This window comes from Wyeomyia smithii, chromosome 3 (assembly GCF_029784165.1).
Source record: "Wyeomyia smithii strain HCP4-BCI-WySm-NY-G18 chromosome 3, ASM2978416v1, whole genome shotgun sequence".
NCBI classification, from domain to species: domain Eukaryota; kingdom Metazoa; phylum Arthropoda; class Insecta; order Diptera; family Culicidae; genus Wyeomyia; species Wyeomyia smithii.
Genome location: NC_073696.1, coordinates 236,953,666 through 236,978,223, shown reverse-complemented (window position 1 = coordinate 236,978,223; position 24,558 = coordinate 236,953,666). Strand labels below are relative to the sequence as shown.

General features: G+C 37.4%; 1 protein-coding gene across 1 annotated transcript in view; it reads right to left on the bottom strand.

Moving 5' to 3' along the window:
• Positions 1-912: 912 nt before the first annotated feature.
• Positions 913-24,558, bottom strand: part of LOC129732010 (uncharacterized) — a 79,444-nt gene continuing 55,798 nt past the window's right edge. Inside the window, exon 8 of the mRNA XM_055692459.1 lies at positions 913-1,089. Within this exon, the coding sequence (XP_055548434.1) occupies positions 1,054-1,089 (36 nt within the window). The 3' untranslated portion in view covers positions 913-1,053. The remainder of the gene's footprint in view (positions 1,090-24,558) is intronic.

The following is a 24,558-nucleotide window of genomic DNA, read 5'->3' as shown; positions in this document are numbered from 1 at the left end:
CTTGCGATGTGTTCAAAGTCTGCAAATGCACGACGAATCGGTCATAGGATATGTTCAAAGTCAAAAGACAAATCGTTTGGTTTATCGGTTTTATTGGTTTTATCGAAATGACTACATCCTCGACTTTTGGCTTCTGTACATCGCCCTAATTCTGAATATATTATATATATTGTGTGGTATTCGGTCATTTTCAGCAAATTTTCTGGCATCAATCTAACACCGGAAATACCCATATTGGGAGGTATTCAGTTATTTTGGTTGTTTTCCAGAAACTAACAGTGGTCGTCTTTAAATTCAAAATGGTGTCAAGGGTCAATGTTTGGTTTCTATGCATCATCTCGATTACGGAAATATCCATGTTGAGTATTATTTGGTCATTTTCGACTGTTTCCTAGAAGTTGCCATTTAGCGATTCAAAATGGCGCCTGATGTCAATTGTTAGCTCATTGCATCATTCTGGTTCCAGAGATACTCATATTGGATGGTATTTGTTTATTTTAGGCTATTTTTTAAAACCGGAAGTCGCCATCTTGGATTTCAAAATGGTATTTAATATAATTTCTGGCCTCTGAGCGTCATTCTGGTAGAAAAAACACCCATATTGGGTGTAATTTGATCATTTTCGATTTCAGCTGCTGTGTATCATTCTAGATCCGGAGATACTCATGTTAGACGGAAATCGGCCATTTTTGGTTGTTTCCCAGAAACCACAAGCTGCCATCCTACAATTCATAATGGTGTCTAAAGTCGATTTGTGGCTCCAGTGCATCATTACTACTCCGAAAATACTCATATTGGGTGGTATTTGGTCGTTTGCCGCTGGTTTTCCGTAGCCGGAAGTCGCCATATTAGAATTCAAAATGGTATCTGTGGTCGAATTCAGCTCCTGTGTATCTTTCTTGTGGTCCCCGTGGCTCTGTGGTTAGCGATGTCGAGGATCTTTTTGAGGTGGAAATTTTCTCGACTCAGCACTGGGGCACGGTGTATCGTTGCACTTATCCTACACATGCAAAATGTGCCAAAAACAATATCCAAAATGTTGCCTGAGGTCGATTATGGAACATATTTGTTGCCACTAAAAACATTCACCTGCCAAATATGGTTCCATTTAGTTGATTAGTTCGCGAGATGTGCAGAAATTTGTGCAGAAACATGTGCTTCCATAAGAGGGAGGGGCGTCGAACCATTATGGACATATTTAATACCCTTTAAAACATCCACATGCCAAATTCGGTTTCATTTGCTTGGTTTGTTCTTGAGTTGTGCAGAAATGTATGTTTCATTTGTATTGGACCCCTCCTTTACAGAAGAGGGAGGGGTCTCAACTATCATAGGAACTTTTATCGGGACCAAAAACCCCTACATACAAATTTTCACGTCGATCGGTTCGGTAGTTTTCGAGCCTATATGGACCAAACAGACAGACAGACCGGACTACATTTTTATATGTATAGATTACAACATCAATATTTTAGAACCTAAAGAGTGACATACATTTATTGGATTGAAGCGTTCATGTTCTATTTTTACAAATAAATGTTTGAATGAGAAAGGCCGGATCTGACCGCTAGGTGGATTAATTTAGGTTTTTTTGATAATGCACACTTCATATATTTAAAACCAATTCAACGAGAGCTTAAAGCAAAGTAAGTATTAATCCATTGTAAACAATAATGATACTGGAAGCGTTGATCCAGATAAGGCAAGAGCGGAAACTGGAAAGAAAGAAAAAATAATAGCAATTAGGAAAGGTTAATCACTCATTCAGCTCTCATCGTACTCTGCTCATTTTCTTAATATTTTGCTTCACAGGAGTCATAGCCATTCTTTAACAGCCAAAAGCGTGATTTGACAAGACTTCCTGGAATGTACATTTCAGCTGCACGTCTCCTTAAACGGACGGATCCATTCGGTCGGAAGCGAAGGTTTACATGGTTTAAGATTACCGTTTCTGCAATTGCCATTCAACCGTCCCACCGTTACAGCATGACAAGTAGCAAGAGCCCGAATGCATTCATCATTCCGTGCTGGCAGTCAGGTTGGGATAATTTGGATGCACCTTTCAATTAGCATTAATAATAAACATGCCGTCCCGTGGGGACCTGAAAATGGTGCACTCTGCATTTGGCTGGCAGTGCAGCTAACAAGATGCACTACGGTATGCTATTGCGATTTCACTCGTCCACACACAACTCCCCGTTCCCGATGGCGGCTGCTGCTTTACATAATCCGCGAAGCATCCACCAGTAGACAGCTGGGCGTCGTCGGTGGGCGAACAAATGCTGAGTTCCGGCTCTGGGCGCGATAAGAAATACGAGGTGGGTGGTTGAAATTTGGTATTCGACGCTAGGAGCTTATGCTCCAAAATGGAAACGGATAAAAGCTGCCATGATTTCACCGGAAGACAGCAGGTATACAGCAAATACCTTGGTGAATATGTTCCCTGGAACGACTGGGATAATTTTAGATAGCAACTGTTACAATTTCGTGCTCAAATTGGCAGTCAACTGTGCAGCTTCATTGTAAAGTAATATCTGACAAATGATGATTATTTCTAGGAGTCCTGGCTATCAGATAAAATAAGATTTGTCAACCACGTGTTAGTGACATCAAGCCCTTAAATTTCCTTAGCTGTTTGTATTAGTGACCGCAATCAGAATGCGTTTGAAATGTGAATGTGACAAATTGAACTGCAATCGCTATCTCGATCCGAAATTACCCAAATTTCGTGTATGTACTTGTTTTGTACTCCAGATAGACGGGATAGTCGTCTCGTCCCCAATTTCCAAGAACAGCTGATTTCCAAATGCGGTCGGCAGGACGACGGCAAAATTTTCAAATAATCTGATTAGGACCGAACCGTACCGTTTTTCCATCGCAGGTTGGCAGACGCAATGGCGAACGGTTCGGGTTTAGTCGCGACGCTTACATCCTGCCCCGAAATTGTCCGCGCACCATTCGTACGGAGTCAATTAACGTGCTTTCTCGTTGGCGGTTTATGACCCCATTATCGTTGTGCAGCACTGCGGGTGATCCGATTCTGGCTAGTTATCTTTTTCCCCGGTAATCCCATTATAATAATTGAGTTGAAATAAGTGCTTCCGGTGCTGTTTGATGCGTCGTTCGACTGTAATCCAGCATCAGATATCGGGATTGGATTGGTAGTACATGACCGTATGGCGATTTTGTAACACGCAGGGCACGCGTGTTTTGGGAGATGGCTGGGATGCTTCGAGCCATAAAAGATATGTTAAACTGCTGCCGCCCATAATAACATGTTTTACATCGTTGAAAGAGTTAGGACTCTGTAGAGTTTTACGCAAAAAATGACAATAACGTAACGATGTTTTATCAAATCCAAGCTGCGAACCCACTTCAGCAAATAAGGTCATTTCTCTAATCATACAGAAGTCCTTAGTCAAACAGACAATAATAAAAAATATGATGATACTTATAATGGTATCTTACTCTTAGAGCTTCCAACATCAAGTTTACTGTTCCCTGGTAATCTGGCCCCAAATAAAAACTTTCTTCGTCCTGATTCCATTTAATCATCGATGAGGCAGGAAAAATTGACATCACAAGGATTGGCATGACATCCCGTGGGGTTTGATCCTTTTTCAATTTACGGTTCACGGCTGCCGTTCCACGTTATAGCGCCGCACCTCCCAGGCCACCCTTCCCGCAACTTTGTTCAAATCCAGCCAATGAAACGAATTCGGCTCGCGATCTGTGTAAGACGGCAGCCACGTTAAGCTTCTTTCGCCGGTCACTGCTGGAAGACGATGTCGTTATTTTACCTGAATCCTGATGAGTGCAAACGTCGGTCGGCGCGACGGTGAATCGACCCGAACAAACGATATGCTAATGGAATTAGGTGCAACTTCGACTGAACTGAGCTGAGGTTTACACAAGCAGGGAGCTTTGACTTTTAAATACAAAGTGTCTAATTTAATTATCGGTTCATCGGAATTATAATTTACGGGAAGATTGGGAGAAAGGGGTATAACAATATCGCACGCAAGCTTGGGGGGCTTATGCGGTCTCGATCAACTAGATTAGTTGAGAGAATTCGTTATCGATATTGTTTTTGGCACATTTTGCATGTGTAGGATAAGTACAACGATACACCGTGCCCCAGTGCTGAGTCGAGAAAATTTCCAGCTCGAAAAGATCCTCGACCTGATCGGGAATCGAACCCGATGTCACAACCGTGTGGGAGAGCTAGCCGACCGACATCGCTAACCACAGAACCACGGGGTATGTTGTGGCGGAAATGAAATAGACTTCACATGAAATTCATACATACATGGAAAACCGAAATCCAAAATCGTTTAGAGGCTTTGCAACCAACAACCGTGTAACAGCTCCTGAATGCTGCAGAAGTCGGAAATTGATTGGTTAGCACCCAGATTGACAAGCAGGAGCTTCCAGAGCAGAAAGATGCTATCGCTTGTGGATCTTTTTAAAGTTAGAGTGCCTGGGTCTAACCGCACCTGTCCCTATGGACAGAATTTGGCCATCTGTTAAATTGGTTCCGGCTGCTCCCGTGTCAGATGTCGACATCAACATGGATCTGAGCTATACTGTGTTTCACTTCACATAATTGAAATTCGCCCGAACGTTTGAGGAACAAGATGTCAATCGGACGGACTGGAAGAACAAATTGCCACGAACATGTGTTCGATACGGTCGGCTGGGGCTGTCGCTAGGCAGAAAACTATACCTGAGCCTGTGTTCTGTTGTTTAATTAAACCTTTGCCCTTCCGAAGGAAGGATTTTGTACTTTCATGAAATATCAATTCCCTTCGTGGTCTGCCGATGAAGCCAGTTTTGAAGTGACATATTTCTTTTCTCCTTATTTCTGACAACGGCTCCGTTGCTCCGTTTGCTGTTGATACGAAGTTTGACCGTAACGGCAAAAAAATCACAGGGATTCGACGAATCTGCTACACAATGGCAAAGCCTATAAGCGATGAAAGCGTTACCGAGTGGAGAAAGCTTCGCCTTTACGCATCGGTTTATGTTTGGGTGATGAATATTTAACATGGACAGACGACACTTAATAATGCTGCATTAATTATGATCAGACCAGTGTGTGACTCCAGGGGAAAGCGATCCTTTGGTGTGAAAATGGCTTTTGACCACAGCAGGACAGGTCTGGTCGTAAATTTTACTCAGCAATCGGGTATGGAGATGGTAATTAAGCACGTGATGCATGGTTTATGACGTTAACGTAAAAATTAAAATTTCAAATCAAAACAGGAAACGAAATGATGTCCAATTCCATGTACTTATTGGATGGGCTTCGTTCTTACAGTAATATATTGGAAAAAAACCAAGAATCCACCCAAATACGTAAAATTGTAATTTGATTATGCAAACTAATTTTTACTATTGAAAATTGTCTAGCATTGTAGTAACACAGATTTCAAACAATCATAGCATGCATACGATTAATTTATGTATTCTTTAGCACGATCGATAGGAAATTAAACCTTCTTTGGGGTATATAAGAGTCTGTTTTCGGCTTAGACAAAAAATGCACCAAAATATCTGAGTACAACATTCGATTCGTTATGCCGTCCAGGATGTTTTCTGTACATCCCAAGTTTTATATTTCATGACATTTAAAATTGGTGGAAAGATTTATTTAAAATCTCACAGTAATCAGCATAGGTCCAAACTCGAAAAATCGTGATCGTTTTAGATTTGACTGTGAAACGTTGATTTTATGACTCAATGTCTTCAGCAAGTTTGATTCATAGAACAAGCTCATCCCCATAACAATTAGATGCAAAAATACTTTTTCTTATTTTCAATATACACCGTATTTTCTTTTTGAACGGCTTTTTTACACGGATTTTTTCACACTTTTTTCCAAGGTTTCTCGAATCAACACGGTTCTTTTAAACACGCTCGCTTTTACATGGGAAGCATCCTCGAAAAAAATAATTGCACTCGATTTTGTTTTTTGCACGGTCACGAAACTCTTTTTACACGCCTTTTTTTTGCACGGTTTCTCGAAATAACTCGCTTATTTTACACGGATCCAGCAACAGGCTCCGGGACTTTCAGTTGCCAAATATGAACAGTGCCAAAAACGGAATATTTTTTCTGGAAAACAACATTTAAATATTGGACATTACATTCACCCTGCAGTGTCTTTAATCTTGTCTTACGAGTAAGAATGCAAATAATCACTAAAGGCGCAACAAAGGATTAGTCCCATATCTTTGTTTCTTTTTGTTCTATTGCTGAGTCATTCGGTATTATGGCGTTAATAGTTCAATTAGGTTTGGGAAGAGGTAGCTTTGTGAAAAAAGTTTTGTCATTTAATAATTACTTGAAAACATTCTCAGCGCCTTTCACCTTCATCCTTGCTTAGTAGTGTCTTCGGAACCATTCTTTTATTAATGACCAGCATTATTGCAAATTGTCAAAAAAATTGGAAAGTTTACTATACTAAAATTAAAGATAAAACTAACTTTTTAATGTTAAGAGATAGAGCATCGGTTCTCAACCTGGGGTACGCGTACCCCTGGAGGTACTCGAAAGCTTTCAGGGGGTACGTGAAAGAAAAACCAGTTATGGCGGACAAAGCAATTTTTTTATAATACTTCATTTGTTGTTCAATTTTGCTCCTAAAAAAATGACTGTAGCAATCAAACAAACCATAGTTCATTTTGAAAACTGAACTAAACTAACGGGTGACAACTAAAAATTTGGATTTTTTTTCTACAGCTGTCAAAAAGGAGGAAGAAATTAAAGAAAAACTGATTTAATTCTTATGAAGATACATTCACTATTAGCTAACAAAAAATATTGAACATTTGAGAAAGGTCCGTTATCGACCTCCCGATGAAATTTTCTTTTCCTGCCGAAACAAGAGCGTTGTACGACTTTCAAGTCCGCTTTTCGAAGGCATCTCTTGATTTTACCGATCAAATGTTCACAATTCGTTGATTTCCAGTTATTTTTGCACTCAAAATCCCAAGGAAATCTTCGATTGAAGGACACTGGGGTGGATTTGTTGGGTTGCGTATTTGGGGTACAAATGGAGTCGAGTGGTTGCTTAGAAACGTTTGTGTTTTTGACGTACTGTGATGATTTTTTTTCTGGCTGAATCACATATTCAATTCATTTGTATGATGTTTCAAAAGAAATGGAATCATAATGTTGTTCAAACATTCGTTCTGGTATAAATTTTAATTGATAGCCAAACCACTAGGCTTGAACCATGACTTGACAAAAAGGGAAAATTCCTTTTCTGTTCACTACGCAGGCTGGTCTTCAGCTTTCTCTCTGGCGGATTATAGTTGAGGTTTGCAGAAAACCATAAACAAAAAAAAACCGGAAGATTTTCGCTTTCAAAATGGTTTACTCACCGCTTGTCAAAATTGTTTTGCAGTTCATACCGAAACGTACAATGCACTTGCGGAATGCTCCTTGTTTGGACGCCATTTTGAACCGAATTGAGCATGTATAAACAAAACACAAAAAGCTGACATAAAGAGGAAAGGTAGAGCTTTCATATACATATTTTCATTTCTCTCTAAGTGTTGTTGTGGAGTAAAAGAGCCCCAAAAAAATTCCAGATTTTTAGTCACCCGTTACCACTACTCTCTCCACTATGCGAAAGCATTCCAAGCCAGGGGGTACAATCGATATGAAAAATATCGTCAAGGGGTACGCGGACAAAAAAAGATTGAGAACCGCTGAGATAGAGGAATAGCTTATACAGAAAAGTTGTTGGAAATTCTAAAATATGAAACTTTGTTGAGCAAATGAAAATCCTATCTTTTTCCGGTACAAAGTTATAATGTATAATATATGGAACTTACTTAAAAGTGAGTTTTTTGTACTTAACTTTTGTTAGTTGCATTTTACACGAAAGTGTTGTTCGGAGGAATTGTTAGGGCACCCAAAACACACATTTTTGCCAAAGACCATATATCTCCAAGACTTTTCCTTACAAAGTAATTTTTAGCATATTTTTTCGATAACTTTATGAACGTATATGTTGAAAAGGGGCAAGTGGAATCATGATGTCAATACTTTTCCTTGAAGTTAAGCTGAAGTACTATAAACTCCTTTAGGTTTCATTTGTCCCAATCCACCCATATTAGAGTACGGCGAGCATATGTCACAGTAGGTTAAATTATCGAAAAATTAAGTTAAATGTGCTATAACTTTTTAAGGAAAAGTCCTGGAGTTATATGGCCTTCAACAAAAACGTGTGTTTTGTGTGCCCAAATGCTTCTTTAGAACAACGTTTTCTTGTAAAATGTAACCAACAAAGGATAAGTACAAAAAACTAACTTTTAATTGACTTTTATAGAAAATACTTTGTAATTCTGCACTTAATGAATATAGAAATTTTGTTTGTTCAGCAAAGTTTCATATTTTAGCACTTCTAAAACTTTGCTGAATAAGCCATTTCACTATCTCTTATCTCAAAAAAGTTAGTATTATTGATATATAAAAACCTACTGTGATACCTATATGCTCGCCGTACTTTAATTTGGGTGGATTGGGACAAATAAAGCCTAAAGGAGTTTATAGTACTTCAGCTTACCTTTAAAGAAAAGTATTGACATCATGATTCCACTTGCCCCTTTTCAACCTATACGTTCTTGAAGTGCATGCAACTAACAAAAGTTAAGTACAAAAAAACAAATTTTTAAGTATGTTTCATGTAATATACTTTATAATTTTGTACCGAAATAAGATAAGATTTTCATTTGTTCATCAAAGTTTCATATTTTTGAATTTACAACAACTTTTCTGTGTAAACCATTCCTCTATCTCTTAGCACTAAAAAGTTTTTTTTTAACTTTCAGTATAGTAAACTTTTCGAAATTTTTGACAATTTACGATTATGCGGGTCATCCATACAAACAGTTGTTCCGAAAATGCTATTAGGCTAGAATGAAGGCGAGGGGCGTTATGGAATTAAGTTCCACTTTTTACCTTGTTGGACCACTGTTTTTGACGTAGGACTACGTCTAACCGCACTATATCGAGATGCATTCCGCGAAAACTAAAACCAAGATGTAACGTCGAAATGAAAGATTTCCAACGGTTATACTGATGTAACCACATGATGGATCACAATAATCAATATGTCGTTGGATTGATAAAATGATGGACAATTTTGTGATTCTTCAATTTTCATTATCACTTCATTGTTAAACAGTGAAAATTTAATTAAAGTTTCAAGGTCGAATTTTCACCAACAATGTACCAATCATATGCGAGCACGCCTGGCACAGACTTCATGAATAGACACCAACTACCTGTTGTGATATCCTGTATAGCAGCGGCAAAAAAATTTGACAGAATCTCCCCGTCCCAATAGGTCAACTAATGTTAGCTTCCATGAGCCTAGACTATTTTGATGTCTTGAAGGTGAAGCTTTTTCGGAAAGTTCGTAATCACCTCCACTATCAGACAGTATTACTGTTCTGCTGTTAATAAATATGTTAATATTAATAAAACTGATGTCTTGAAGGAGAATATGAGCGCTGGTTACTCGTCGTCTATCAGTACAGAAAAACTCGATATTCATTGTTGTGCAGTCAAGCCAAGTGAAAACTACACTGCCGCTGTTGACGCACAGTGGGGCGTGGAACACAATCGAATTGCCGTCTTCTTCTTCTTCTTGTTTCGTATAGCAGCAAATATCAGAATTCAATATGATTTTTCGGGTGCCGCAAAATACGCTGCGCCGCCGGGGACAACAAAATGCGTTGTTTATTTTTGAGCTCTACACTCTGCTTTTTTCAGATTTATTAAAATAACTGAATATAGGGTATTAAAAAGACAATAACAAACCAAAATGCTCCGTACAGATCATTGAATAGGTAGTTAAACGAGCTGTACTGATGATTATATTTCACTAGCTGCATGTATTTAGTCCAATATGACAATACTAGTTGCATCCCGCGGTGGCGGTGTAGAAGAAAACCAAATTCACTCATCTTGATATTAGAGTTCCGACATTAGTATTTGTATTTTTCAATTGAAAATTTTTTGAATTAGCATTTGCAATAAAATATTACTTTCCATAACCTTGCTTGTAATTAAACAACGCTATGCAAACATTAATTGCTGAGGCTAATGTTGTGCATCACTCTAGCCCAGTTAATTTCCGAAGATAACAGACATATAACTTCCAAATATGGTATATTCGTTGTTCTTTGGTATCTTAAAACTGATTAAATTTTATCTGATTGATTCTGTATACTGAAAAAATGTTTAAATTGACCTGAATTGATTGTTAACATGTTCCTAAAATTCTATGTCAATTTCGAATTGTCTGTGAAAATACATTTTCTACTAAAACTGTAATTCGTTATCGATATTTTTTCCACGAGCTTGCAACTGCAGAAAAAAAATTAATGTGACATCTTTGCCGCTTTGTGATCGGTGAGTGAGCCAACTTCAACAAGACAAATAGATATAGAAGGAAGTTTAATTTCTACTAAATCGTACTCAATTAAATATTTTATAGAAGGTTGCCTTTTCGCGTATTAAAGAAAATACGCTGTATTAGAATGAAAGGGATTCATCAATGGTCCAGAAACCAAATTTAGGGGGAATTTGGGTCTAGAGCTCTATAGCAATATTTTAGAGAAACACTTTTTTCTACAGAGTTGTTACATATGATAAAGCGCTTATTGAAAAAGTATCAAAAATTGGGGTGACCAAAATTTTCGATGCTATCAAGTATCTAACGTTATTATTTTTGTAGATAGAAAACCTTGTGCTACAATTTTATTTCTTCAATAATTTTAAGTAACTTTTTAAAAAAACTTTTTCTCTAAAACATTGATATAGAGTTCTAGACCCAAATTTCCCCTAAATTTGGTTTCTGGACCATTGTGAATGTTAAAGAGAATTTTTTTCTTCTAAGATAGAGTGCTGCCAAGAAATAATCAAAATACAGACCCCGTTCGATTTTGGCAATACGCCAGAATTTTTTCTGTTGCCAAAATCGAACCATGCCAATAATAAACGGTTCTTTTTTCATGACTTTTTTGACTTTTTAAATGGTCAAAGGCGACCTCAACAGTAGAAATGGCCACCAATGAACTAGTTTTAGTTCCAAGTCTTTTGAGATGTCACTTGATATATGGGCTGACGACCTAGATACTTGATATCACCACCCGAACCAAAATACCTTCTTTTTGGAAGATGTTGAGCTCTAATTGGTTAAAATAAATCAAGCAAACTACAAAAGTAAAACGAGCTCAAATCAAACATAGCTTCAAAATAAAATTATAAAATTATTGTAGTCCTACGTCAACTATGCGGTCGTATCTTGGATACCACCCTCCTACTATTTTTTTTACGAAATTAACAATATTTCATAAAATTCGCCCCGCAGCTAGTAATAATAGTTTGTTATGAAATTTTGAGACAAGCTAGTTGATTATTTCCATCCTAAAAAATATTATTCACTAAATAATATGTGAAAACAAACAATTTTTGTATTTTTGTTAAGATTCGCTCAATTTCGAATAAAATGCATAAGATTTCGTTAAATGCACAAGTGAACAGTTAATGAAGGGTGCTGCCAAAACCCTTAAACACATCAATGTTGTTGGTTTTGGAGTCCTTCAATTCATTCGAAATTGCGGAAATTTTTTTGTTGTAACAAATATTTTGTAGCTTTTTCACTAAGAAATGTTACGAAGAACAGTATTTTACTTTCTTTGTTTTGTTTTACATTTTGTTGAGGGTATAATGTTTCTAAAGTTTGAAATTTTTGTCTGAGATAAACTTTTTTCAAATCACTTCTTTTTAAAGTCCATTTCTCAGTGTACGTTTAAATTTAATTCATTTTATGCTTTAAATGAAAGTTCAAGCAATTCTATAGAAGTCATCCATTGATAACTATTCTCAATCTCTCGTCTCGCCTGCTGCTCAGGCTTGTCATTACACCTCAGAGGAGAATATCCTTCACTGAAAAAATAACTACTCTCACACTGATGGGCGAAGCGACGCACTTGCTAGAAGAGAGTAGCGAACCGTTTGTATATAAGTTGCTTGCAAAAAAACATCGCGATGGAATTTAAAATATCTCTCCAGAGAGAGAATAACAATGTTGTGATCTTTTTTACACAAAAGAATAATGCGCTCAATAACCACACAACAGAGCTCACGGTAGTGCTTTTGCTGTGTGTCTCTCAACAGAAACCACAACAACAATATCTGCTGAGTCGAGAAAATTTCCAGCTCGAAAAGATTTTCGACTTTATCGGGAATCGAACCCGATATCACGAGCGAGTGGAAGAGCTAGCCGATCGGCATTGCTAACCACAGAACCACGGGGATCTGTGGTGTCTCTTAAGTAATTATCAAATGAGGGAGATATCCAGGTAGGAAAGTAGATTGCGTTGTTTGCTTTGTATTTCGAAACTTAAAAAAAAACCAACCGTCAGTTATAATTTATTTATGTTGCAATTTATCTTTACTTAAAAACTGATCTTTTGCGTAACGTGGTTTATGAATAAAATAAAACGCTAAAATTCATATAGTGCTTTTTCGATACTAGAAATGAATCATTACAAGCGGAAGTTAAGCTTAGAAGGTAGAAGGTGGTATTAGGCATACGGAATGACAACTGCAATTCTTAGGCCTTACGCAGTGGTTCCACCATAGGCCAAAAACCCTTTTCCAATTATTCATACTAGAAACTGAGTATTAGGGTGTCCCAAAAAAAAATCGATGTTGAAAAAGTCAAGGTCTTCAGCCCTAAATTGAAAGATTATGTTATTTATAGCATTTTTGTAGAACATAGTTACTTGTAGTAGTAATTACTAGAGTTACAGCTTTGTTAGATGGAAGAGAAGGGACGCTGTAAATACAGTACAACTCTCGTAACTACTACCACAAGTAACTAATCGGACATCGTCCAGCTGATGGCAAAATCGTAGCCCGAAACCGGTCGACGGAAAAAGTAAATTTACTCCTTTTTATGTTTTGTAAGAATAATAAGTGTTATGTCCTGTCTCGCGTCGCGGTTCGTAATGTTCTAAAAAAATGCTAGAAATAACATAATCTTTCAATTTAGGGCTGAGCACCTCGATTTTTTCAACATCGATTTTTGCCTTTCTCCTAGAAAGGTATAGCAATCACTTGCAAAACCGAAAGTATAAAAGTGCTCCAAAGGGCCGAATGGCATATATCACTCGACTCAGCTCAACGAGCTGAGCATTTTCTGTATGTGTGTGTGTATGTGTATGTGTGTGTGTATGTGCAGATTTTTATTCTCACTCACTTTTCTCAGAGATGGTTGGACCGATTTTCATGAAATTATTTGCAAATGAAAGGTCTTGTTGCCCCATAAGACCCTATTGAATTTCATTGTAATCGGATTTTTAGTTTATAGGTTATGTTTCAAAATGTGAAAATAATGAAACATCAATAACTCAGAAACTGCACAATCGATTTGAGCAAAATTGGTTTCAAAAGAACGGGCTACCTAGAAAACCTTTAAGTTTTGAATTTAATAAAGATTGAACTTGTGGTTCAAAAGTTATGAAAAGAAACGTGTTCTGGAGACTGTTTAATCTCACTCATGTTTCTCAGAGATGGCTGTACCGATTTTCATAAAATTAGTGTCAAATGGAAGGTCTAATTGCCCCATAAGACCCTATTGATTTGTTTTGCAGTCGAACTATTACTTTGCCTGTTATGTTTAAAAATGTGAAATCCAGCTATGCAAAGGAACACATTCCGAAGACTACTTGGACTCACTCACTTTTCTCAGAGATGGCCGACCCGATTTCCACAGAATTAGTGTCAAATGAATGGTCTAGCTGCCTCAGAAGACCCTATTGAATTTTACTGTAATCGAACTGTAACTTCATTTGCAATGTGCCGACTTGTGAAAATCACGAAACTTCATTATCTCAGAAACTACACAACCGATTTGATTATTATTATCAGATGAGCGGGCTAGTTGAGGGTTAACTGATGAATTATGATTAAACACGTGGTTCCAATGTTTGGCTGCCCTACACGTTCCCATTTCATTTGATAATAATCGAACTTAAACAACCGTTATGTATTAAATTGTTAATAAAACAACGAAAGTCTTTTATCTCAAAGATTACATGACTTATTTGAACATAACTAGTGTCATACGAATGAGTCATCTCTCAAACTTACAAATAACAAACTTCATAACAATTTGATATGTGGCTCAAAAGTTATGGAAAGAAGAGAAATTCAAAGACTATTTAAAACTATACCTGCTTTGATCGATATATGTGGCCTCAACAAAATTTAAATGTGGTATCGTACTATTTGAACGTTCCAAGTTCATCGATTCCTTGCGGTTTGTTTGGAGTCTGCAAATGCACGACGAATCGGCCATAGGATATGATCAAAGCCAAATAACGAATCGTTTGAAATGATTGGTTTTATCGAAATGACAACATCCTCATCTTTTGGCTTCTGTACATCGCCTTAATTCTGAATATGTTCATATTGGGTGGTATTCTGTCATTATCAGCAGACTTTCTGGCATCAATCTGACACCGGAAGTACCCATATTGGAAGATGTTTTTGGTTGTTTTCAAGAAACTAAAAGTGGTCGTCTTCAATTTCAAAATAGTGTCCAGAGTCAATGTTTGGTTTCTATGCATCATCACGTTTACGGAAATATCCATATTGAGTATTATTCGGTCATTTCCGACTGTTGCCTATAAGTTGCCATTTAGCAATTCAAAATGGTGCCTGAGGTCAATTGTTAGCTCCTTGCATCATTCTGGTTCCAGAGATACTCATATTGGATAGTATTCGTTTATTTAAGGCTGTTTTTTAAAACCGGAAGTCGCCATCTTGGATTTTAAAATGGTATTTAGGATACTGGTTAAAGAAAAACTCATATTGGGTGATATTTGGTCACTTTGGACTGTTTTTCAGAAACCGAAAGTCGTCATTTTGGACTTTTAAATTGCCTGTGAAATCAATTTCTGTCATATGGGCGTTATTCTGGTTCCGAAAACATTCATATTGATATATGTATTTGGTCATTTTCGGCTGTTTGCCAGACACCGGAAGTCACCATCTTAAAATTCAAGATTGTGTCTGTGATCAATTTTTAGCTTCTGTGCATCTTTCTGGTTCCGGAGATACTCATATTTAATGGGAATCGTCCATTTCAGGCTGTTTTCCAGAAACCGGAAGTTGCCATCTTACAATTCAAAATGTTGTCTGAAGTCGATTTGTGTTGATTTCCGGAAATACCCATATTGGGTGGTATTTGGTCATTTGCCGCTGTTTTTCCGACACCGGAAGTCGCCATTTTGGATTTCATAATGGCATTTGGAGACAATTTCTGGATTTTGAACGGCATACTGGTTAAAGAAAAACTCATATTGGGTGGTATTTGGTCATTTTCTGCTGTTTTCAGAAACCGGAAGTCGCCATCTTAAAATTTAAAATGCTATCTGTGGTCGATTTTAGCTCCTGTGTATTATTCTAGATCCGGATATTATTATATTGGGTGGAAATCGGCCATTTTCGGCTGTTTTCCAGAAACCGGAAGTTGCCATCTTACAATCCAAAATGTTGTCTGAGGTCGATTATGGAACATATTTGTTACCGCTAACAACATTCACCTGCCAATATGGTTCCATTTAGTTGATTAGTTCACGAGATGTGCAAAAATTTGTAAAGAAACATGTACTTCCAGAAGAGGGAGGGGCGTCAAACCATTATGGACATATTTGTTACCTCTAAAAACATTCACATACCAAATTAGGTTGTATTTTCTTGATTGGTTCTTGAGCTGTGCGAAATTTGTGTTTCATTTCCATGGGATCCCTCCCTTATAGAAGAGAGAGTCGGGTTTCAAACCATTATGAACATATTTGTTACCACTAAAACATGTTCCTGCCAAATTTTGTTCCATTTGGTTGATTAATTCTCGAGATGTGCACAAATTTGTGTTTCATCCAACTATTATGGACATATTAGTTACCCCTTAAAACATCCACATGCCAAATTCGGTTTCATTTGCTTGGTTTGTTCTTGAGTGCAGAAATTTATGTTTCATTTGTATGGGACCCCTCCCTTCCAGAAGAGGGAGGGGTCTCAAACTATCATAGGAACCTTTATCGGCACCAAAAACCCCTACATACAAATTTTCACAATCCAGAGAAGTGACGGCAATTATACAAGCTGTGTCATTTGTATAAACATCTGCACAGAGTAATGATTAGTGAAAAATTTCATCACATACCTCATAAAAAACCGTGTAAAACGAAAGACAATATAATACTTTTAAAACTCCTAAATCTTTCCGCATGCAAAACTATTACACAGAAACGGAAGCAAGTTCCTTCAAACTGATACCGGCAGCTGTAATTAATGTCCCCGCCAGAGAATAAGAAACTTGGTTCCAACTAACCGGGCTACAAATTACTTATTCAGTGCGAGGCAAAACATACCGCTCAGCAGCAAATGCCACTCCAAGTGAGCCTGAAAGCCACAACCATGTCGTCTGTAAAAACAAAAGTAATTTCATACACCACTGAGGACATTATCGTCAAGCTTGGTAAAATACTGCCGCCTGGAGTTTTTCCACCTCCACTGCCCTCCACGTGTAATATTCGGTTCGGTTGTTGGCAGAAGTCACCCAACGCTTCCCGACCGGTAGTAACAACAACCGGTATCGACGGATTCTGGAGGAGCCAAAAGAGGCCACCCCATGTGCGGGTACCCAAACCATCAGAAACCATATCAGATTTTGGAAACGCTCAACAAACTTTAGCCAACTGTTCCAGCCCCTCGATACAGATGCACGTTTATCATCCAACCCAAGCATACATGCTAGCAGCATCGGAAAGATCTTCTAACAAGTCGACAGAGCCCTGACTTTCTTCCACCCTCAACTCATTCGCTGATTCACATATGAAAGGTTGTATAGTTTGTTTTCCGACGAACGGATAGTGTATGCACGTGTGTGTGTGTTTATATATTGTTTTTAAGAAACGAGTTGCGATGAGGGGATTGCAGACGGACGTGAACTGGCAATAATTTTACTAAAATATAACGAACGTTTACGGTTCAGTGGCTTTCTGGGTGATAAAATTGCTTTTGAGACTTCGTAAGATAATGGATAATGGAACCGAAGAAATTGATACTGATTCGTACGAGCAGCTGATTGGATTCCGAGTAAACTGAATACGACGGCGGATGTTGTAAGAAGATAATTTGTTGCTATCATCCGGGCTGTTGTGACTTTTAGTGTCTGGGTAAGTAAATACTTTTCGCTTGATGTAGTGTACGAAGTTAATGCTTGGAATTGGGTTCATTAATTATTAAAATACCAAATAACTTACAGAGCTACAAGCTCTTTGAATTAAATCATCCAATATTGCTTTTAAAATAAAATCGCTTACAATGTATATCTTCACCAAAACTATTTCAACATGGAATCTGACACTGGCGCTGTTTTTCTAGCAAAAACAAAGTTTCAGAACAGAACTTTACCGGGCGTCGTCAGCAGCGGAGTCCTCCTTCTCCGTGAAGAACGTGAGCAAAGACTAGACTTAATGAAATAAGCAAATTAATGCCATTGTTTGCAAGGTTATTGACTACGACCGACTGACTGTCTTTGTAGCTCCCTCTAAGTGCGAGTGCTTAAGACAAAAGCGAGTTCCTACGGCGAATATCACTCCCGGATAGCTGTGTTGGCGCCATGAGCCCTGGCCTATCTTCTAGGGCACAGAAATATCATTCTGTTTCAATTGCTTTTTGGTGCGCTTTCCCTTTCCCGCAGTTGACATCCTTTCTCCTGTTCACGATGTGTGCTACAAGGTCTCGTAGAGAAGAGAACCGTCACTCCGGTAACATCTTGTTGTATTCCTTCAGCTGCCCAGTACCGATTTTATTCAAATACTTCTGGCTACCAAGGTAGCAAAACTTTTCCAAGCGAAGTGAACACATTTGGCACAAGAGCGACGAATCGTAGACAGAGCAGAGAAGACCTCTGCTGGCATTCATGATTTCCGAAAGGATAAAATCCAGAGTTTCATTACCTTAATCCCACTTGTGAACAAACACACTCGACTAATTGCTGTTCAATATATTATGTTTGCGGAAGAGTCTCTTCGGTCCTTTCGGGATTCTTTAACTCTCTTGGAGTATCATAATGCCTGGTACCGCAGTGCAAGTGCTCCAGTATCTCCTCGAAGGTCGTACCACTTTGAGGAAGCAAACGTCCAGAATGGGAAATTATTACGGCTATCTTTTGTCAATGCTCCTGGTAAATAGGTGGCCGGGTTGCGAACCAATGCGCTTAGACACAAACACATATAACACAACTCTGGCATCCTGTAGAGCAGTTGCTTGTATAATCTGGGTCATTTAAGTCTGCTGCGTTTGACTAGTAATTTATTCATCCAATGGGAAACTTTGTGTTAGTGTAGCTTTAAGCGAATATTCATCAACGATAAATGCACATCGTGGAGCTTCTCGAACAGGTTGAAAGTTTAACACCATAGAAGTTAAAAATATAAAACTAGTAAAGTTAACCGAAATCTGTGTTCGAATAATGTTCATAGACAAGAAATGTGATTACTCATACAATAAATATTTTCATCAAACACTCCAGTTCCCCTATATCTAATTGAATTGAAAAATCGTCCAGCTATTGTTTATTTACCTAATTAGTACAGTTTTACAAAATACCCAACCAAACCTTGAAATCGTTCCGCCCTATTCAATTATTTCAAAGCACAAGTTCATACAAAAGTTTTTCCATCTTGTGTCGAACGCACCAGACTTACATGTTATCCAACGACATCTCTGCAAAGAGAGACAGACAGAAAGAGAAACTCCCAAACGCGCAGAGTTTTGTGTCTGAAACACGTAAACAATTCTATTCAAAACATCAAAAGTTTTCAATTAATGGCAATTTTATCGATGTTGAGCTTAAAAATATAAACCAGCAGATGCGGGTTGCACCCGGGCCTAGGCCACACCATCTTTTCAGTGGGCATACAAGTACAGACCGAACTACGGCACGAAACCGGCAGGAGAGTGACGAGATTAAATTGGAAGAAAATGTCTATTAAAAAGTTTTCCCGGAAAAGCACCTGCCAGTTTAGCGTGAAAGCTTTCGTCGCTTGGGTCAACCTGCAGGCACCCGCAGTAGGCACTCGGTGCAAAATGTTTTGGTGATTTTCTGAACTGAGCATAATTAAAAATTTAGAAGTGACTTTCTTCGAAATTAGACAGCCTTTTGAAGTGGCAGGTGTTTAAATTGCGGACACGAAATACGTCCAGTTATCAGTTTCAAATTAGAATTAATTTTGCCGGAGCTGCTAAATAATTCAGTTACCGTTCACGATTGAATCATTTGGAGTGCGTGCTAATAGTGCACGATTATCATTTCGGTGTAGTTCACACCAGAGAGCAACTGGGTGATTCCACTAACTAAACGAATGAATTGGTTTTACCGAGCGCGGTGCTTATTGCACCGGATAAACAAAACTCGGAATGAGACGTGACAGACTGGTGAAACGGGATAGAATTGAATATTCATAATAGCTGTTTGCTGTACGATTGATTTTGTTAAAAAAATAAATAGATACAATAAAAATCAAATGTGATTATCATTTTTTTATAAAAAGACACGATGGAGCCGCATGGTTTCTTGTTAGGTGTTAGCATATGTGTGTCTCTATTAGTCTAGTGATCTGCATTGAATCAAACAGTTAGGTGCGGGTTTCGCATCGGGCCGTGCAATCGAAGGTCAGAACGTCTCTCAATGCACTTTTTCGTACAGAATCTGGGAATACTAATTCAAAGCAGAAAAGACACGTAAGGTGTTTGTTACTTGCACATTTTGTTACTATCGAACATAATGATACGATGGATCCCAGAGTTTTGCGGAAGGAATTCATTAACCTACAAATGAAAATTTTCGTTTTTCAAGATCATCACGGATGTCAAAAATTCATAACTCATAACACGTGCATCGTACAATCAAAGTTAGTATGAGCATTTGATGTAAAATTAGCGACTTAAGAAAAAAAATTGGAAAAATAGGGTAATCGCTACTATATTCATCTCATCACGCCTTTTTGATCAATTTATCGTCAAATTTTACCATATTTTAAACGTAAAACTTTCAACCACTTGACAAAATCGAGATGCAAATAGATTTACTTTCAAAAGTTTGTAGAAATTTGATGGTAAATTGGACAAATGAGAGAAATAGGATGAATATAGGTGCAGCTAGATGTTGAAATGAATGATGGAGCAAAAAAAAATAGTAAAATAAAGTAAAATTTACAGAATAGATTTTTGACCTCGAATAATGCTCGAAACACATACACACACAACATTGACAATGCAATAAAAAATTCAAAGCACTCTGTGGGTTTGTAGCAGAACCAACTGTGACCCAAGACCCAGCAGGATGATACACTGGTTATATCGAAATATTATTAAATCAAGACTTATCTATGTCTTGCTAGTCTGCTGGTCAGAAACAAGTGCTACGGGCGCTCAGATAAAGCTAAGCAAACTACAAAGGCTAGCTTGTGTATCAATATGCGGAGCTATGTGCAATTGTTCATTTCTTTCCTCTTCATCAAACGGAGCAGCTGGAGGCGTTAAAGAGTGCCTAAGGCTGAACCGGCAAAAAAAATCCTTAATAGAAAATCTAACAGGATATATTATAATACTGCAAGATTTTAAAACTAACTATAAGTGGCCAGAGAATAAGCCACATTTCGACACTCCGAATCAAATCATTGAGACCGAACTTTGGCAAATTCAACGGGCTTTATTATCTTTTACCACGACGCTTCTGAAATAAATAAAGGCAGCGGGGCTGATATCACCGGGCCAGAAAAAATGTGTATATTTCTATGGGACACTGGTCAACAGTTTTCTAAACTGTAATATATTAACGAGGAATTACCGACATGGAAATAGCCGTATTTTCTTCGACAGTCAGACAGCACTCAAAGCGCTCAAAGCACATATTTGTAAGCCTAGACTAGTGCGCATTCTTTAACTCTGGCAGTGAGCACAAAACAACAGATTATTTTATGCTGCAAAAAAAAAACAGATTCTATTACACTATACTTGGACACTGCGGAATTAAGGGCAATGATAAAGCCAGTTAACTAGTAAGACAAAGTTCTTCTGAATTTGTTATAGGTTTAGAACCTTTCTGTGACGTCTCAACTGAGGGCTTCAAGAATGGAACTCTATGAGTGGGAGAGAATGGTCATAAGAGAAAAAAATCGGAATGCTGTAGCTGGCTTACGGCAATAAGAAAAAAAAAAACAAATTGCGGAATTACGTTTCTGCGATTTGAGAACGAAACCTCGGAACACCTAATTTCTAAGTCCTTCCGACGTATGGAACGAAAGCACATCTCAGATACAATGCTTCATTCGATGTTTGGTGCCACACTGTAATTTATGTGCAAATCAAATTGGATATCAACTCAATAGTAGTTATGCGCCAAATTAAATGCATTTAGAGTAAGGCGGAGTTCGTAGAACTAACACCCTCTAGATCCCGAAACTAAGATAGTTGCAGAAATGAACGTTGTGGATTTATCCTTTTCAATTCGTAGTGTGAGGGAATGTCCATGGTCCATACAAAATTTTTAGAAGTTATGTGGGCAGTCGTCCACGGAGGAGGAGGGGAGTGGGGCTATCAAAATCGTTAAAAATCTGTCCACGTGGAATATGGATGGCCAAAACCTAGCATAAGTTCTACTCGTTAAATGTCAAGCAATTTCCAATCTGATATCTTGAATCGTTCTGGTCTCCAAGTCCAAGTAGTTTTGTTTAGTTTGCTGTTTGTCGAACTCGCTCAGGTTGTTCTGATTCGAACTTGTATGAAGTGGAAGCGATAATATGAAAGTGTTTCATCCATTCATTTACTATAAATTATTGTTCATATCCCTTTAACGTCTCAGAGTTTGGAAATTTACTATTAGATAAAATTACAGGAAATACTAGTTTTACAATTTCGTCTACTATTTGTTTTGATGAAATATTTTTTTTCTTGGTGTGAACTCTTCACAGCGACCGAAGACATTTGCTCTATTGTGATATTGACCAGGTGGTTTTCTGTACTCCGCACTTCATGTTATTGGCAGTATCACTATTGAAGTGAATATGCTTTTTTTCATTTAACTATATTCGTGCTTGTGAGTGAGAGTTTACCCTTTCGTTTCAAGCTTACTGCTTTACTATACCGAGCCTCTTTCTCTCCTACCAATATCGTCAAATTACAATTCCCTGGAGTGAGACTATACCTAACGTTCCTCTCTGGCCAGGTAAATTCTAAGAGGGACTTATTATGTCAAGAGGAAAAAGTCTAATCGAAATCTCGATTCCCTTTCCAATATCGCCCATTACAATTCCATGGAGAGGATAAATACAGGATGTTAGGTAACTCACTTAAAATCCTTTGAGGGGTGATAGAGGACCCTATTTGATAAAAAAAATACTTCTAGCTCATTTTTATTGATTTCTTTGGAAAGCTGAGAAAATTTTGTAACCATTAGTGTCTTAAAAACGTTCAACTAGAGAAAATAAGAAGCACTTAGAAAGGAACAAACATGAAATCAAATGTTTTTTGAGAACTAAACTGCAATTTTCTCTCTGAAATGTGTGATAAACATGGATTTTGTTGTTAACGTGATTAAACATTGAAATCCACTCTACAAGTTGTTCTTTGATATCGAGTATCTAGCTCTATTAGTTTAGCTGCTATTTTACTTCATATGGTATGGTTCATCAGTTATAAATTCTTGAGATCAGAATTTATTCATAGTTTTTTGCGAAATTATGAGATCTGAAAAAATTTCTCTCTCTTGTGGATTCATGAACATACCTGATTTCTTTTAATTCTGAGATAATTCAATCCAAGCATGCAAACTCAAAAAGGGCCTCTTCGTATCAAATGTTAGAGAGTTGTTCAAGCCAGTTTGAAAACAAAAGTATTTAGCGAGTTACGACTATGCAAAAGTGATGATCGTTTTTATGAAATTTTATCTTAAAGAGAACATGGGAATGACACGGGGTTGTTTTTAAGAAATAAATAGAAAATTGATCAGATTCTACTTTACTTTGCTATGAAAAAGTTCTGAGTTTAAAATATTTGCAATCGAAGTTGAGTCAGATTTTTTTCGCGGAGGATACGTATCTCGTAAAACAACCGCGATAATCTGAAAATTCGCGGGAAAAAACCGCCGTAATTAAAAAATCCGCATTATTCAAAAAATTTTCATAGAGTAAGCGAACAAGAAAGGATTCAGAATTTAAAAAAAAGAGACGCTCTACGACCAGTATTTAAAAATGTCCTCTTTCATAGTCATTCCGGATTCTCCAGCGAACGGAAGTTTTTGACGTGGGACTATCCACATGATGGATAACAATAACCAATATGTTGGTGTATAGACAAAATGTTGACAAATGTTGTGTATAGACTAATGGCAAACAATTTTGTAATACGCTAGTTTTCATTATTTTTTTATTGCAAAGCAGTAAAAATAGATAAAAAGTGTCAAGGACAAATTTACGCGTACAATTAACCAATCACATGCGAGCATTCGTAGCACAGACGACATTAATAGACACCAACCGTTCCCTGTGATATTCTCTGGATCAATATAAAAAAAATTACAGGGTCTCCTCGTCCCAATAGGTCAATTCATGTTTGCTTCCATGAACCTAGACTAATTCGACGTCTCGAAGGTAAAGGTTTTTCGAAAAGCTTAAAACAACCTCTTTTCTTGAACAACTTCTAAACCTGCTGTTGGAGCGTAATAGAAACTGATGTCTTGAAAGAAAAAATGTGGAGCAGAGCGCCGCTAGTTTCTTGTCGTCTATCATCGCAGCGGGCACGACTTCTATTCGCGTGCAACCAAAACTGCAATGCTGCTACTGATGGTGGTTGAAAGTATATTTCATGAATATGATTACCATAAAAACCATAAGTAAATAAAACTCAACAAGAATTGAATATTTTTTCAACGGTTATAAGTTATTTTTATTGATTTTTTATCTTCGATATTCTCTAAATAATCGTATCCGACATAATACCGAACGAGTGAGTTCCATAAAACACTTATTTATAGGAGAGTAAGAGCCATGCTTGTGAATTTTTTGTCCATTTACTTGGATTTATTAAGAATTTTTTTTTACATTTTAACATTGCTAGATAGGGTATCGAGCGTCTTCGTCAGTGGTTTTCTTCGGCAGTTTTTTGCAGCAATCTTATGCAAAAGGGGGCCGAAGAAAACCACTGACGAAGACGTTCGATACCCTATGTCTTTTATTTTTAACTTTACAAATAAAATTACATACTTATATTAGCTGTTTTCGCAATACAGTGAATGTAATTGTTGGCAAATGAAACAAGCTTGTGGAGCAAAAAAAAAAATTAATCTTTTTAAACTTTAACTTTATTGTAATTGTTAACTGTCGTTTGCACAAAAAAAAAAGACACTAAAGGCTGAGAATTAAATTACGTAAATCACTGAATTTATTCTGTCTG